The sequence below is a fragment of the Lithobates pipiens genome, unplaced genomic scaffold, assembly GCF_037356315.1.
Source record: "Lithobates pipiens isolate NorthernLeopardFrog02 unplaced genomic scaffold, aLitPip1_a1.2 Scaffold_23, whole genome shotgun sequence".
Taxonomy (NCBI): Eukaryota; Metazoa; Chordata; class Amphibia; order Anura; family Ranidae; genus Lithobates; species Lithobates pipiens.
Genome location: NW_027507785.1, coordinates 217,850,174 through 217,865,614, shown reverse-complemented (window position 1 = coordinate 217,865,614; position 15,441 = coordinate 217,850,174). Strand labels below are relative to the sequence as shown.

Below are 15,441 nucleotides of genomic sequence, written 5' to 3'. Positions count from 1 at the left end.
AATTTTTTTCAGATCCTCAGATAGTTCTTTGCCATGTTTAACTTCCAGTCACCAGTATGAGAGCGAGAGCGATAACACCAAATTTAACACACCTGCTCCCCATTTACACCTAAGACCTTGTAACACTAACGAGTCACATGACACCGGGGAGGGAAAATGGCCAACTGGGCCCACTTTGGACATTTCCACTTAAGGGTGTACTCACTTATTGCCAGCGGTTTAGACATTAATGACTGTGTTTAGTTATTTTGAGGGGACAGCAAATTTACACGGTTTGCTCCGCTGATCCCCACTGAGCAGTCGGATGACAGGTTCATCTCTGCTCACTGTGTGGAGACGGACCTGTCAAAGCCTGTCCCCACTGTCCTCTATGGAGAGCGGATGAAAACAGACCTCCTGTCCGTTTTCATCGGATCCTATCCTCCAGACGGATGAAAAATAGGGTTTCCATGGACAGGATCGTATAGTGCCAGATGTCAGAGATATTTTCAAAACAAGGAAGACGCGTGTAAGATTTGGCTCCTAGGTGTCTTCTATACAGATAACGAGCTGGGATTAGGAGCACCCTTATAGGCAGTGCTCCTAATCTCAGCTTGCTACCTGCATAAAATACAGCTGTCCACAGAAGCAGATTCCAATATCTCCACCATGGCAAAGACCAAAGAGCTGTCCAATGATGTCAGAGACAAGATTGTTACCAATCAGCCTCGAAAAACCTTAATGACTTGGAGAGGATCTGCAAAGAGTAGTGGGACAAAATCCCTTCTGAAATGTGTACAAACCTGACGGCCAACTACAAGAAATGTCTGACCTCTGTGGTTGCCACCAAGTACTAACTCATGTTTTGCGAAGGGGTCAAATAGTTAATTTCATGCATTAAAATGCAAATCAGTATATAACTTTTTTGTTGTTCTTCAGTCTCTCACTGTGAAAATAAGCCTGCCATTAAAATTTACAGACTGATTTTTGTCAGTGGGCAAACATACAAAATCAGCAGGGGATCAAATACTTTTTCCTCGCTGTATGGTGTGAACATTATTTTCTATGTGTCCTGTTCAGCCCAGACTTGTGCAGGATGAATAAGCTATAAAATGTGTAGTTTTCCTTCAGTAGAAAAAATAAAAATAAAAAAAAGAACACAAGAAGTTTCATTAACAAGGTACATGGTTTTCATTTTATATTCATGAAAAATCTGAAAGGCAGCGTGCTCAAAAAAGTGTTCATAATGCAAGCTGACTACTGACCAACTCTTGGGGCCAATTGAGCAACAGAATATAGTTTGCTCAGTTCTGCTCCATCTTTGGACTAACTTCTCACCTAATTACTTAACTCCTAACTGTATCTGTTGCAGCACACCAGTCCTTAAAGTTAGTTACCCCATCATTTCAAATTTCTGATGTGTGTCTATTTTACCATATACTTGTATTAAACCCCCTTTCTGTGCAATACCCGATGATCCTGCCAGTTCCCCTTCTTTCCTATTTAAAACTGATCACACCAGGGCATGTAAGCTCATAAATTCCAGTGTGTTGTCAGCTTTCTTGCATTCTACCAAAAAGGAGCACAGCCTGTCTGAACTCAAATGATCAAACTTCTGCTGACATGCCCCGCCTCCCACAGCTCTTCATTGGGGAGATCAGTGTAATGCTGTTTCTCTGCCTCCTGTTATACGCCCCCTGCCAGTATTATACAGTGCATTTCTGTCTCTGCATTTTATACTGGACTGTGCTCCACTCAAAATACTGTGGTTGCCACACCCCCCATCACAAAGAGGTTCCACCCCTACCCAAGTCCCTTATGCAGCAAAGAACAGAGGTTATGTGATAAATAAATAAAAATAAAAAATCTACAGTACAAATAGTGTTTTGCCTTGCATTCCTATTTTAAACTGAAAAGGTTGTTTTACAGGTCAAGGTTTGCAAATGTGGAGGCTGCGCTTGTTTGCTTTTGTAACCCCTCACCCCCCCGCCATTTACTTGTACATGGTAATCCCACCAGTAACACACATTCTGTCCTAAGGTGATTAGGTTTGAAATGGGTTTTGATTACAGAAGGGCTTTAAAATTAACTCATGGATCTCTGTCTTTAAAATAAGATGCTTGCCCATTTGATGCCCAATACTCAGGATGCAAATAGCAAGTACAGCTTTCTAATTGCATTGATGACCACCCTCACAGCTTAGAGCAGTGGTCATCAACCCTGTCCTCAAGGCCCACTAACAGGCCACGTTTTCAATATAACTGAAATACATCACAGGTGATATAATTTGCTGCTCAGTGATTGCAGTATTCTAGTCTGCATCTCCCCAAGGTAATACATAAAACCTGGCCTGTTAGTGGGCCCTGAGGACAGGGTTGATGACCTCTGGCTTAGAGTATAATTAACCACTTGAGATCCGCGCTATAGCCAAATGACGGCTACAGCGTGGATCTCCTTTTCCGGGACGACGTCAATAGACGTAGTCCCGTGCACGAGCGCCCTGCGCGCTCTGTGATCGGCGAGTCTACGAGACTCGCCTGATCACCGATCCGTGCAAGGGGTCGATCCCGACCCCTTATCACGTGATCAGCTGTCAGCCAATGACAGCTGATCATGTGATATAACGGAGATGGTAATCGGCTATTATTCCTCCTCGCAGAAAAAAAAAAAAGCCGATCACCGGCGGCCGTGATCGGGACATCAGTCCCGATCATGGCCAGCCCTGCTATTGCCCACCTGCCCCCTGGCAGTGCCCACCTGCCCCCTGCCAGTGCCACATTAAAAAAGTGCCCCCCGTCAGTGCAACCCAGCAGTGCCCACAATCTGCCTCAACAAAGGTGCTGCACCCCAGTGCCACATATCCGTGCCCATCAAAGCCGCCCATCAGAGCCGCCCATCAGTACCCATCCGTGCCACCCATCCGTGCCGCCTTAACTATGCCCACCAATGCAGCCCATCAGTGCCCACCAATGCAGCCCATCAGTGCCCACCAAGGCAGCGCACTTCAATGAAGGAGAAAAATTACCCGTTTGCAAAATTTTATAACAAACTATTAAAACATGATTTTTTATTTTTTTTGCATCTTTTTTTGTTTGTTTAGCAAAAAATAAAACTCTGAGCTATAATTAAATACCACCAAAAGAAAGCTCTATTTGTGGGGAAAAAAATGATAAAAATTTCATTTGGGTACAGTATTGTATGACCGCGCAATTGTCATTCAAAGTGCATCAGCGCTGAAAGCTGAAAATTGGTCTGGGACTGAGGGGGGTTTAAATGCCCAGTAAGCAAGTGGTTAATGCTATGTATTTAGGCGCAAATATATTTAGTCAGGTTTCACTTCATAGGTTTTAAGATGTTTTGTATGGCTTACCCTTTTCGTAGCATAGCATTCCAGAACATCTGCTCTGAAGGATACACCCATTTTTTATCACTTTGAGCTCTAGGAATTGTGGATTCTTCTCGGGCTAAAGATAGAGAGAAAGGCTGATCTGGTGCTGGGGATTGATTCGGAGGAGGCATCTGGAAAAGGGGAAAAAAAGAAGAAAAAAAAAAAAAGGAAAGAAGGATTAAACAACATTCCCTGGTAAAGTTCATGAAATGTCTACTGGTAAATAGCTAAAAATATGCCTAAAACGAACACCATAATTGTAAGCATTGTATCCTACAATGACGGGACTATATAGGCCATAAAAAAGGAGACCTATTAAATAAAAACTATTTTTTTTTGTTTTTTGTTTTTTGGGTCTCGCTTAAAATCCTTTTGAAAGTTTTATATAAAAAAAATAAAAAATAAAAATAAAAGTTTTTATTTAATAATAAAACTTTCAAAAGGATTTAAGCGAGACCCAAAAAAAAAAAAAAAAAAACCCCCCAACACACACACATAACCCCATACAAATAAAAATAAACCTACAAGTTCGATAAACATGGTCCATACAGTGGTATGATATGGTGTTGTCTGTGCAGTCAACATGATGTTGACATGACCAATATTTTCGAAAGTCTTATACATTTGCATCCACAAATTTGTGGCACTACATGCTTATCCCTCACCGCAAACATGTGTGTCTTGCAATTTCTATTTGTCAGTAAAATTACTCGTCTCCGTATGTCTTAGATTGCGGTTTAATCCAAGATTGCTGCCTTTCACCATCTATCCTGTGTTTGGTGCCTGGTGTACTCTTATGTCCATCCCAGGCGTTTGGGTTGATTGACCTCTTGCCGAGTTTCAGTGGTAATCCAATTTAAACTGGTCATATGTCTGGGTCCTGAAGAAACCAATTTAATGGCGAAATGTTGACTGCACAGCCAACATCATACCATTGTATGGATCATGTTAACCTAGCGTGTATATTTTTGTGTTTGTATTTTTTATACCTATTCCCCTATTGGAGTCTCACTTAAATCTTTTGGATTGTTTTATTCAGAAAACAATGTTTTTTTAAATTAAATATGACTCCTTTTGTGGCCGATATAGTCCATCATTGTAGGTTACTGGGAGTTCCCCTGGTTATTTCTATTAGCTTTGTATGCATGGTTTGGATGAGGCCCAAGTTTCTATTAGAGAGCAACAATGTAACATCATACCATATTGCTGGGATCAATATCTTCACTGCCTGCTCTCATTGGACACTGAACATACTCATAAGCTCGTTCTTGATGAGCTGGTCCTGAACAGCTCTGGCTCTCAGCATTTTGGGGAACCGCTTTCTGCACTGGACAACCTGAAACAAAAAAAATTTAAAAAAAGATTCAAATAAAATAAAAAATAAAAAACAAAACAAAAAAACTTTTAATCCACAAAACATAATATTGTGTACAGAGACAAGGTTATGTGGACAAGTATATTAATACCCAGAAATTAGAAAGATTTGAAAGTCATAGCATATTTGACAAAACGTTGATGTGCAACCTCCTTAGGTACAATGTACCAGCCCAAAACCAATCCTATTGCTCATTTCCTTGTGCCTTTATGTTGTCCTTGGCAATTCAAATTTCCAATATGATGGTAGAGAAAATGTAAATGCTTCCTTTTATTAGAAACCAACTGTCAAGAGAATCAGCAGATCCAAAAAAGAATATTGGATTGGTGGGCTAACTTGATTAGTAGAAAGCATCAGGAGACATGAGGGTGTACAATGTAACTAAACCTTTACAGGAAAGGTGGAGATTTGCCTTTACCCATCCACCTTTATCTCTGGAGAACTGTAATTTGGTTTTCACCGAGACCTCTGCGTGAGCATTTCCTTCTAATGATCAGTATAAGCTGTCCAGGTTTTATCAGGTCTACTGAAAGTTAAAAACCAAAGAGGCGTTCCCTTATAAATCATATTCATAAGTGTAGTAACGCACGGCAACCAATCAAATTAATTGTACTGAAGCAAAACAGCAGAAGAAGATGGATGCTCATTATTTGCTGCGGTTTTCTGTATTTAAAGTAGCTGGAAACCCTTTCATATACCCAGTGAAGTGACTGGCTTAGGTGATATACAGAGATGAAACAGATCCTCCTACATAAGTTGAGCCTGTTTATTTGCAGTCTTCTCTACATTTGATCAAAGTCCAGAATTTTAAAGCTGGTCTGAGATTTCAGAAAAAAAAGGGGGTGAGGAGCTGAAAGTGAGGAGAGCTCTGAGAGCCGACTGGAGGGAAAAGAGTCACACCCCCCTCGACACAGTCACCATTTTTTTTCTTGGTGTCAGGAAAACTTGTCAGAAGTGACTCATGCTGATAGCAGAGGGACAAAGCAGCAGACAGATATAACACCTAGTGAACCCAATTGAGACAAGTATATACTATATAGAACAGTGGTCTCTAAACTGCGACCCTCCGCTTGCCTTTAATCGGCCCTTGGGGCCCGATTTCTCCCACTGATACAGGCACAAATCCTCCTTCCACTGGCCACCAACCACAGGGCACAATTCCTCCTTCCACTGACCACCAAGCCCGAGGTGTTCCCCTCACAGACACTGAAATGTTTACCACTCACACTAGCCACAGTCCAGCACCTCTAAAGTCAAACTGGCCCTTTGTTTAGAAAGTTTGGAGAGCCTGCTCTAGGATATTCTTTGTTCATATTTCATGTTTGAGGTTTACAAACACTTTAAAAGGTTACTAAAAAGGCAACATTTTTACCACTTTAGATTTACAGGAGGTCCACTGCTAGAATTACTGCTCTCAATCTGACGTTCACAGCGATACCTCACATGCATGGTGCAATTGGTGTTTACTGGCGACATGAGACTGACACTTGTGTTCACCTTTGCGCGCGTGCACAGTGGGGACAGAGGTGCTTTAAAATGTATTTATTTATTTTGCAATTATTCATTTTGCTTTTTATTTTTACACTGTTCTGATTTATTTTTTATTACAGGGAATGTAAATATCCCCTATGATAGCAGTTTGTAGTGACAGGTACTCTTTTTGAAAAATGTGGGGGTCTATTAGACTCCAAATCTCTCCTCAGCCCTTAAAGTATCTGATCACACCAAGATTGGTGTGATAAGATGTTTTCCCAATGGCGCCGTTTACATCCGGCGAAGTCATGAAATGCTTGTAGCTTCCGGTTTCTTAGGTCATAGAGATGATAGGAGCCACTCTAGTCTCCGATCAGCTCTATGGTCAGCTGGCGGAAAAACCGGCTGCATTCTTGGGTTCCCTGGTGGGACAGGAGAGCCTGAAAAAAACCATGGAAGACAGCGGGAGAGGGACGTTCCCTCCAACTGCTTGGAGAAGTAAACTAGCAGCTAGGATTGCTTTTACATGAAAGCCAACCACCGGCTTAAAAAAAAAAAAAAAAATTATAATGTATGTATATATATATATATATATATATATATATATACACACACACACACACACACACATACACACACCTAAACCGGCAGGCATCATTCTGGTATAATGACTCAAAGTCCGGCAACATAGCAGTTGCTGGTCATATATTGTAATGTTTTTATTCATGCAGCCTGTGGGTTAAATGAAAAAGAGAACCCAACAGATTCCTCCATTCACACCAATCGATGGTATGCCCATTATTAAAAAATGCCACCCTGCATCCATCCACTTCTAATGATGGACATACATGCATCATTCTTTCAGATCGATGTGGATGAAGAAATCTCTGCCAAGAAAGGCAACTAAAAATATATGCGTAAGCATAGGGGCAATGAGTCCCTAATGTCCACGCTTGCCCCTATGCTTCTTCACGTATGCGCTTTTTTTTTTTTAACTGTTTTGGTGAAATCACCTCCTACAAGGCTGGAGTCATGGATTTACGCATTACGAGAGCAAACCCTGTTGCTGTCAAAATAAACCTGTGCTGCAGCTGAATGGCATACCCGCAAAGCAAATAATGGTTAACAATAAAAACACAGTAACGTTACAGTATAACAGTAGGATATACCTACAAAATAAACATTATAAAAGATTACAATTAAGCACAAAATAAAAAAGCAGAATAGAGAGAGAAGAGCAATAAACCAACTATTTTAGGCTTTATTTTTTTTTACACTTTTATTTTAACTATAAATGTTCCAGCTTAGGGTCTCGAACATCTTTCAAGACCATGTGTGATAGTGTGCCCTAGGACTTTGCTGTGCTGTACCCTATGCTAATACTCCACTAGTGTGTGGAAGCAACAGAAACAGTCACCGATGCAGACACCAGGGACAATAAAAAGTGGGTGTCATGCCTATATCCGCGTTTTCTACAGACACAACATTGTCTTTGGGGTGTTCTTTTGGCAGGGGTACCAGGGAGGACATCAGGAAAATGCCTCCAACGCAGTCGGCTCACTGTATTTGCATTGTAAAGTTGAGCCACAGCACCATCTGGAAACAGAAGGCCTGTGATCTCTTCCTGGAATTTTAGGAAGGATCCAGTTCTTCCCGATGCTTTATATAGCACATAAGCGTTTAGCAGAGCCAATTGGAATAAGTATACAGACACTTTTTTTCATACCAGCGTCTGGCCTTACGGGCAATTAAGTACAGTGCCATCATCTGGACATTGAAGTACACCCCTCTCATGTTAAGTTTGTATTCGTGGACAAAGAGGGGCTTCTCAACAACACCAGTCATAATTTGGACTGTCATATCTGCGTGAATAGAAGACAGAACGAAAACTTTCCGAGTGTCCCTCCACTTCTCTGCAACCAATTTATTACACTGGGCTGCCAATCAGGATTTGCAAACTTGAACTGCACTTATGGGACTTGAACGTCACCAAGTGTTACTGCAGTTCTGGTTTGTCTACGACCAGGATGTACTAGGCCGCTGACACTTTCCAGTTCACCGGAAGTTTGAGTGGCACTAGTATTGGCTCTCTGCCCATACGAGAACCATGTGGTTGTTGCAACCTCAGCAACAGAAGAACGGTACGCCTGACCTTAGGAGGGACCACTACTTTGTCATCAGACCCATCTGTCAGGGTGCCACTGCTCTCTACAGGTTTGCATACCGAGCCTGAATCTGACAGAGAGGCCTCCCCTTCACTCATCTGTCATGCTCAGCAACATATAGGTCTCTTCACTAGTGTACCTCTGTTTGGACATTTTGGCCACTAAATTTAGTTACAGCTAATGCGACTCACAGGTTAAAAAAAAAAAAAAAAAAAAAAAAAGGAGGGAGCACCTGGTTGTCAGCGACTGCTTGAATCGCTACGAAAAAAATAACTATTTAGTGCTAACAGGGATTAGGCATGACTCCGCCAACATTGCAGTTTTGTAAGTGACAGTGATAAATTGATACTGCACTTGGGTGGGCGGAGCAGAGGGTCCAAAGGCAGGTGTCTGGGCTGATCATAGCACTGTGTGTTTTTGGGAAACACTATACTACTGATCAGATCTATACTAGCATTCCCAGAGGAAAGATAATGATCCCTTCAAACACTATACTAGTAAGGGAGGTGTATGGTGTGTGCGCTACTGGCAATCAAAAGGGTTAAAATCTGAGTCTGTCTGGGATTGAAGCTAACTGATGCAAACTAGCTAACCAATGACATTAATACAGCAATCATAAAAGAGATCTGTAAACTATACTAATGCCACTGTGACAGGGCGTGAAAGGGTTAACCGTGGGGGGTGATCAAGGGGTTAAAACCTTTATTATGAAATATATAGGAAAACCCTAAGCCTACTACTGTCACTAACTGCCCTAACGCAGTTTAGCGTCACAAGTGATCAGTGAAGACTCAGGGGGGTGATATCAGTGGGTGAAAAGCGTGCCTGTGTGTCCTGGCGTTAGTGTAGGGCTTGCTCTACTCACTATGGATGTCTTCTAATTTTGCGATGGAACTCGAAAAGGGCTCCACGCGGGGAGATGACATCACTTCCTCTGTCTGCGTTTACATTACACATTTCATTTCGCCAGAATCAATCAGCAGGTCCAAGCCAAAAATCGATCTACAGGCCCAAGCCATTGATTAGTTCTGCAACTAATCCGATCGCCACAGGGCTGTGCACGAGCAAAGTACAGCTACGACGATTTGCGCAGCCAATCCAACATGCAGTTTAACTGCGGCGGCTGGTCAGCAACTGGTTCCCGACCAGCGCACGCCCATGTACGTCGGCAGAATGGTACGGGCAGGCATATTGGCGTACAGGTACGTCCAATATTTAATGCCGCCCTGCCATCGCGCGCATGCCGGCGTGCTGGTCGGGAACCCCGCGAGTCCGGTCGCGGGTCCCGCAGACTCGATTGCCGCGGGCATACCCACGATTGTCTCATGGGGCGGCTGAATGGAGAAATGCCGTTGTAAACAGCATTTTCCCATTCTGCCTAGCAACTAGTGACGCTGATCTCTGCTCCATGTGATTGGAGCAAAGATCAGTGTTCACTAAATGAAAGCCCAGCCCCCCACAGCTATTAACACACCCCTAGGAACACTTAACCCCTACACTGCCACCCACTGGTTAACCCCTTCACTGCCAGTGTCATTTGCACAGGAATCACTGCATTTATATAGCAGTGATTGCTGTATAAATGACAAAGGTCCCAAAAATGTGTCAAAAATGTCCGATGTGTCCGCTATAATGTCGCAGTCACAAAAAATAAATCGCTGATCGCCGCCATTACTAGTAAAAAAATAAAATAAAAAAAATTGATGAAAATGCCATAAAACTATCCCTATTTTGTAAACGCTATAACTTTTGCGCAGACCAATCAATAATCGCTTATTGCGATTTTATTAAAAATATGCAGAAGAATACGTATCGGCCTAAACTGAGGGGGAAAAAATGTTATATATATATTTGGGGGATATTTATTATGACAAAAAGTAAAAAAATAATGCGTTTTTTTCAAAATTGACGCTCTATTTTTGTTTATAGCGCAAAAAATAAAAACCGCAGGGGTGATCAAATACCACCAAAATAAAAGCTCTATTTGTGGGGGGGGAAAAAAAAAAAAACGGACGTCAATTTTGTTTGGGAGCCACGTCGCACGACCGCGCAAATTTCAGTTAAAACGACGCAGTGCCAAATCGCAAAAAGTGGTCTGGTAGTGGTTATAATATATATATATATATATATCTGGCTTAGACATGGTAACCAAAAGTAAACAACTTTGCTCACAGCAAAAAATCCCTTTACTGTGGAACTCCCTTTTGATCCTTTAAGCCATTTAAATTTTACAGGCATTTACCAAGTAAGGTAATAAACGTGGATGTTACGTAAACTGTTAACAGTAAGGTATAGCAACAAACATACTGAATAGCAGATTTAGGGCTCACACATACATTAATGCATAATGATACAAGTATTTCTCTTTGTGATCTGTGTATCTGTCATAATTTTAGGTAGTATTACCTTCCATCTTTTTCTGATGCATTGGACATCCTGGTGGTGGAGATGCTGTCGACTGAGATGTGTCTTTAACTGCTGCTGATGGCTGTGGCGAGGTAGGAGCTGATGCAGAAGCACCCATTTTATCTGCCAAGAAAGAAAAATATAAAATAAAATAAAAACACCATACCACATGAATCACTGTACAAACGAATAGATACTGGTTGCAGTTCATCAGTGAAAATGCTTTCACCGTTTTGGTTCACAACTGAACATCTAACATATAAAAATTGCCTTTAAGTAAATATAAAATCAGCTTTATAGAGCAGACAATAATAATGTCCTTTATTAGGAAGAAACATCACCTGTTCACATTAAAGTAATCTGGAATCTGACACAGATTTTTTTTTTTCATCCAGGGAAACATACTCAAGCCCAGGCAGTCTTACATGCCAGGTTGTCCCCCCACTACACATCTCGTACCATGCCTCCATGTTTATTAGTCTAAGCCTTATGTTGCAGACCACGCTGGACTGACTGCATTGGCCACTGGTCCTCAGTGGGTATACATGTGGGCAAAAGAGAAGGAAAGCCTTCCGGTGGATAGTGCCCAGGACAAACTGGATCCTACATGCACTGGTTTGCCCACTGTACTTTGAAAACCACATCTGCAACTATTTGAACCCAATTCTATGCACTGTGTATTCGTTATACTTACTACTCTAGCTTTAAAGGCTATGGGCTGGTTCACACCACAAAAACACACTCCAGATATGTTCCAGATGCATTTCTGTATTATCATACAGGATTTATATAGCTCCAACAGTTTGAGCAGCACTTTACAACATGAGGGCAGATAGTACAGTGGCAATATAATTAAACTCAAAATTCAATTGATGCATTTCCAGATGCTCTTGTTATCCTGTTTTTTTTTTTTTTTTTGTGCATTTTGCTGCGTTCCAGTGCAGTAAAAATGCAGCAAGTTCTACTTTTTTTTGTCTGGAAAACGGAAAGCCCTGGAATTGACTGCACTGGTGTGAACTATGCCATTGGAAACCATAACCTACATTCCATGCGTTTTTTTTTAACAAAAAAAAAAAAAAAACACACACACACACCACACTGAACTGCATGTGATGTTAACTGGTCCTTAGTCCATCTTTTACCAAAAATAATAATAATAATAATATCTATTTTTGCAGGATAAATGTACATTGAGACAAGTATATACTATAAAATAGGCAGTCTCCAAACTGTGGCCCATGGGCCAGATTGGGCCCTCTGCTTGCCTTTATCCAGCCCTTGGGGCCAGATTATTCTCACCAATATGAGCACTATTCCTCCCGCTGACCACCAAGCCTGAGGTTTTGTTTCCTCTTACTAACGCTGCAATGGTTTCCACTCCCGCTGGCTAGTCTGGGCCCCTTGAAGTCAAATTGGCCCTTTGTTTAGAAACTTTGGAGACCACTGCTATAGAAGGATATTCTGTTTATAGGTCATGTCTGAGGTTTACAACCACTTTAAAAATGTTACCAAAAAGGCAAAACATTTTTTTTTTCCCCATATTGGATAGCATAACAGAGGGTAATAACCCATGTCGTTTTTTTCTGCCATCTGCCACTGGGCAAATTTCCCTTCACAGGAACAGGAAGTGAGGGAAATCCCTCCAAAGTGAGAGCTCTCAGGGTGTCCTCAAGGTCACCAGTGGAAAATGTACCCTCTATTACCGTTCTGGTGACAACCAAAAATTGGGGATTTTCTTTTACTTTCACTTTTGAGGATACCAATAAACAGAATAAAGAGGGTGAATCTCCCTAATAGGGGCACGGACAGCAATAAAAACTGACAGGTTTTCTAGTGCCTCCCCACTCTATCCAAAACACTTTAAGGAAAGCAAATTTCTGAATATGTTTAGCTGGCTCAGCAGACTTGGTAACCCAAGTAAACAACTTCAGTATGCTCCGAGTAAAAAAAAAAAAAAATAATCCTTTTTGACCGTTTAAGCCATTTAACTTTTGCAGGAATATACCAAGTAAGGTAAAAATGTGGAACACCAGCTGATGTTACGTAAACTGTTAACAGTGAGGCATGGTAAACTGAAAAGCAAATTTAGGGTTTACATATACTTTAATGCATAATGAGAGAATTTTTTCTCTTTGTGATCTGTGTATCTTTGTCATAATTACAGGTAGTATTACCTTCCATCTTGTTCTGATGCATTGGACATCCTGGTGGTGGAGATACTGTAGACTGAGATGATGTGTCGGAAACTGCTGCCAATGGCTGTGGCGGGGTAGGAGCTGATGCATAAGCACCCATTTTATCTTCCAAGAAAAAAAAAAAAAAAAAAAAAAAAAAAAAAACTCATAAATCAATGTACAAAACAAATAGATACTGATTGCAGTCCATCAGTGAAAACTCATTCCCACTTTTGGTTCACAACTGAAAATCAAAAAATTGCCTCCGACGTCAGACAAATTAAAAATCAGCATTGTAGAGCAGACAATAATAATGCAGATGTCCTTTATTAGGAAGAAACACCACATGTTCACATTAAAGAAATCTGGAATCTGACACTTTGTTTCCCTGGATAAAAAAAATAAAATAAGAAAAAAAAAAAAAAGCCCAGTCAGTCTTACATTGCCAGGTTGTCCCCCACTACACATCTCATCCCATCCCATGACTTCATGTTTATTAATCATCAAGAAGCCATCTGCCTATTTCAGATCTTTAAGCCTTGTGTCGCAGACCGTGCTGGATTGACTGCATTGGTCACTGGTCCTGAGTGGGCATCCACGGACAAAAAGGAAAGGAATACCTTCTGGTGGATTGTGCCCAGGTCAACATGGATCCTAAATGCATTGGTTTGCCCACCATACTTTGATAACCACATATGCAACTATTACAACCCAATGCTATGCACTGTGTATTCTTTATACTTACTACTCTAGCTTTAAAGGCTAACATCCACCTTTTACAAATGCAAAGCATGGGCCGCAGGCACAATGCCAGGCTCCTGCAGACTCTTCCAAATAGGGACAAACACAAAATCTCCTGCGCTTGGGAGTGGGCACACAAAATGTTAATAAGCTATATTTCCATCCTGGCTTCTAAGGAAAAGTCTCGTTTTGCTGCCCTCATAAGACTGGGGAGTCCGAAACAACTAAAACCATAAAAAAGAGAGGGCGCACCAACCTAATGCATTGTCCTAAAACTATTACATAATTAATGTAAAAAGTGGTAAAGTATTATGCTCACAGAAAGACAATTGCATCAAAGCACACCATCATCAGGTCCACAGTGCATCATATCATGTGACAGGAGACAGCCAATTGGATCTGCACTGTCTGTCACGTGATATGATGCACTGTGGACTTGGGAGTGGGAGAGTTTACTTCCGCTTTAAGGCAGCTCCAGACTAGTCATGTGATCTGGCTCCCTGTGTCAGCCAGCAGCATAATCTCTATGACTAAGCCTTGGCGGGCATGGCAAAACATGTCATAGTGCAGGGGTGTTAACCTCAATTGCATTGCGGGCCACATCAGCAGTATGGTTGCCCTCAAAGGGCCAGTTATATCTGGGGTGCGCTACGTACAGGGTGCAGGGGTGTGCTTACCACGTAGACCAGATAGCGACGAGTGGCGATCTTTCTAAGTAAGCCATACATAGTGTGAATGAGGTACAGAGGAAACAACCATGGATCATATGCCCCAGTGGTGCCCTGCATTGTGCTGTGCAGAAAAACACAGGTCACCACATATAGAGAGAATGAGCCTTTAGGTCCCATTCACATCCAATGCATTGGCAGGACAGGGAATTAAGGCAAATCTCCTAAATGGGACACAGCAGGCATATATGCTCACTGACTCCAACAACAAAAAAAGTGTTCCCTAGTGACATTTCAATTATTAGAGGTAGTGTGTGTGTGTGTGTGTGTGTGTGTGTGTGTGTGTGTGTGTGTGTGTGTGTGTGTGTGTGTGTGTGTGTGTGTGTGTGTGTGTGTGTGTGTGTGTGTGTGTGTGTGTGTGTGTGTGTGTGTGTGTGTGTGTGTGTGTGTGTGTGTGTGTGTCGGTGTTACCCCATGTAGTTCTAGGGAAGCCGCACTGCTAGGCTCCCATCCACATCATGACATGTTATGTCACAGGTGAGGTGCCCTGTAGAGGTCACAGCTGAGAGTCCTCCTCTCCTGTCCCCGCTCTGACACAACATACATGTCCCTCGGGTTCCCGCTATCCCGCCTATACATACCGTTCTCTGTAGTCCCGGGCTCGGTTCCGCTTCTATCTGCCCTCCACACACCGGTCCAGCATAGGAAAGGGGTAAATCCTACTGCACGAGGACGCGGCGCACACGCGTGACCTCATCAACAGCTGGCGGAACTCATGCGTGTCGAGCCTCGCTGTGGCTGTTGCCTAGGGGACTGTAACTCCAACCAGGAAGTTGTGCTTGTTGGGTTGTCTGTGTTATATAAAGCAAACCGATGCAGAGCTGAGGCATTCCTGACCTGCTGCTTTCCTTCCACTACCTGCAGTCTGCAGCGAATACTGAGCCATTCTGTTATTTATTAAGCCTGGGATTTGCAGAAATACAAGATATTTTTGGAAGGTTTTGTACTTTCTGTTAAAGTGCTGTCCTTAAAGTGGGAGTCCGCCGGGAGTCCGCGTTTTTTTTTTTTTTTT

At 42.1% G+C, this 15,441-nt stretch overlaps 1 protein-coding gene across 1 annotated transcript in view; it reads right to left on the bottom strand.

Annotated features, from left to right (window-relative positions):
- Positions 1-15,168, bottom strand: part of HCCS (holocytochrome c synthase) — a 30,815-nt gene extending 15,647 nt beyond the window's left edge. The window contains exons 1-5 of the mRNA XM_077452865.1: positions 15,011-15,168; positions 12,961-13,086; positions 10,787-10,909; positions 4,567-4,703; positions 3,350-3,498 (exon numbers count right to left, since the gene is read on the bottom strand). Coding sequence (XP_077308991.1) covers positions 3,350-3,498; positions 4,567-4,703; positions 10,787-10,909; positions 12,961-13,081 — 530 coding nt within the window. The 5' untranslated portion in view covers positions 13,082-13,086; positions 15,011-15,168. The remainder of the gene's footprint in view (positions 1-3,349; positions 3,499-4,566; positions 4,704-10,786; positions 10,910-12,960; positions 13,087-15,010) is intronic.
- Positions 15,169-15,441: the final 273 nt, after the last annotated feature.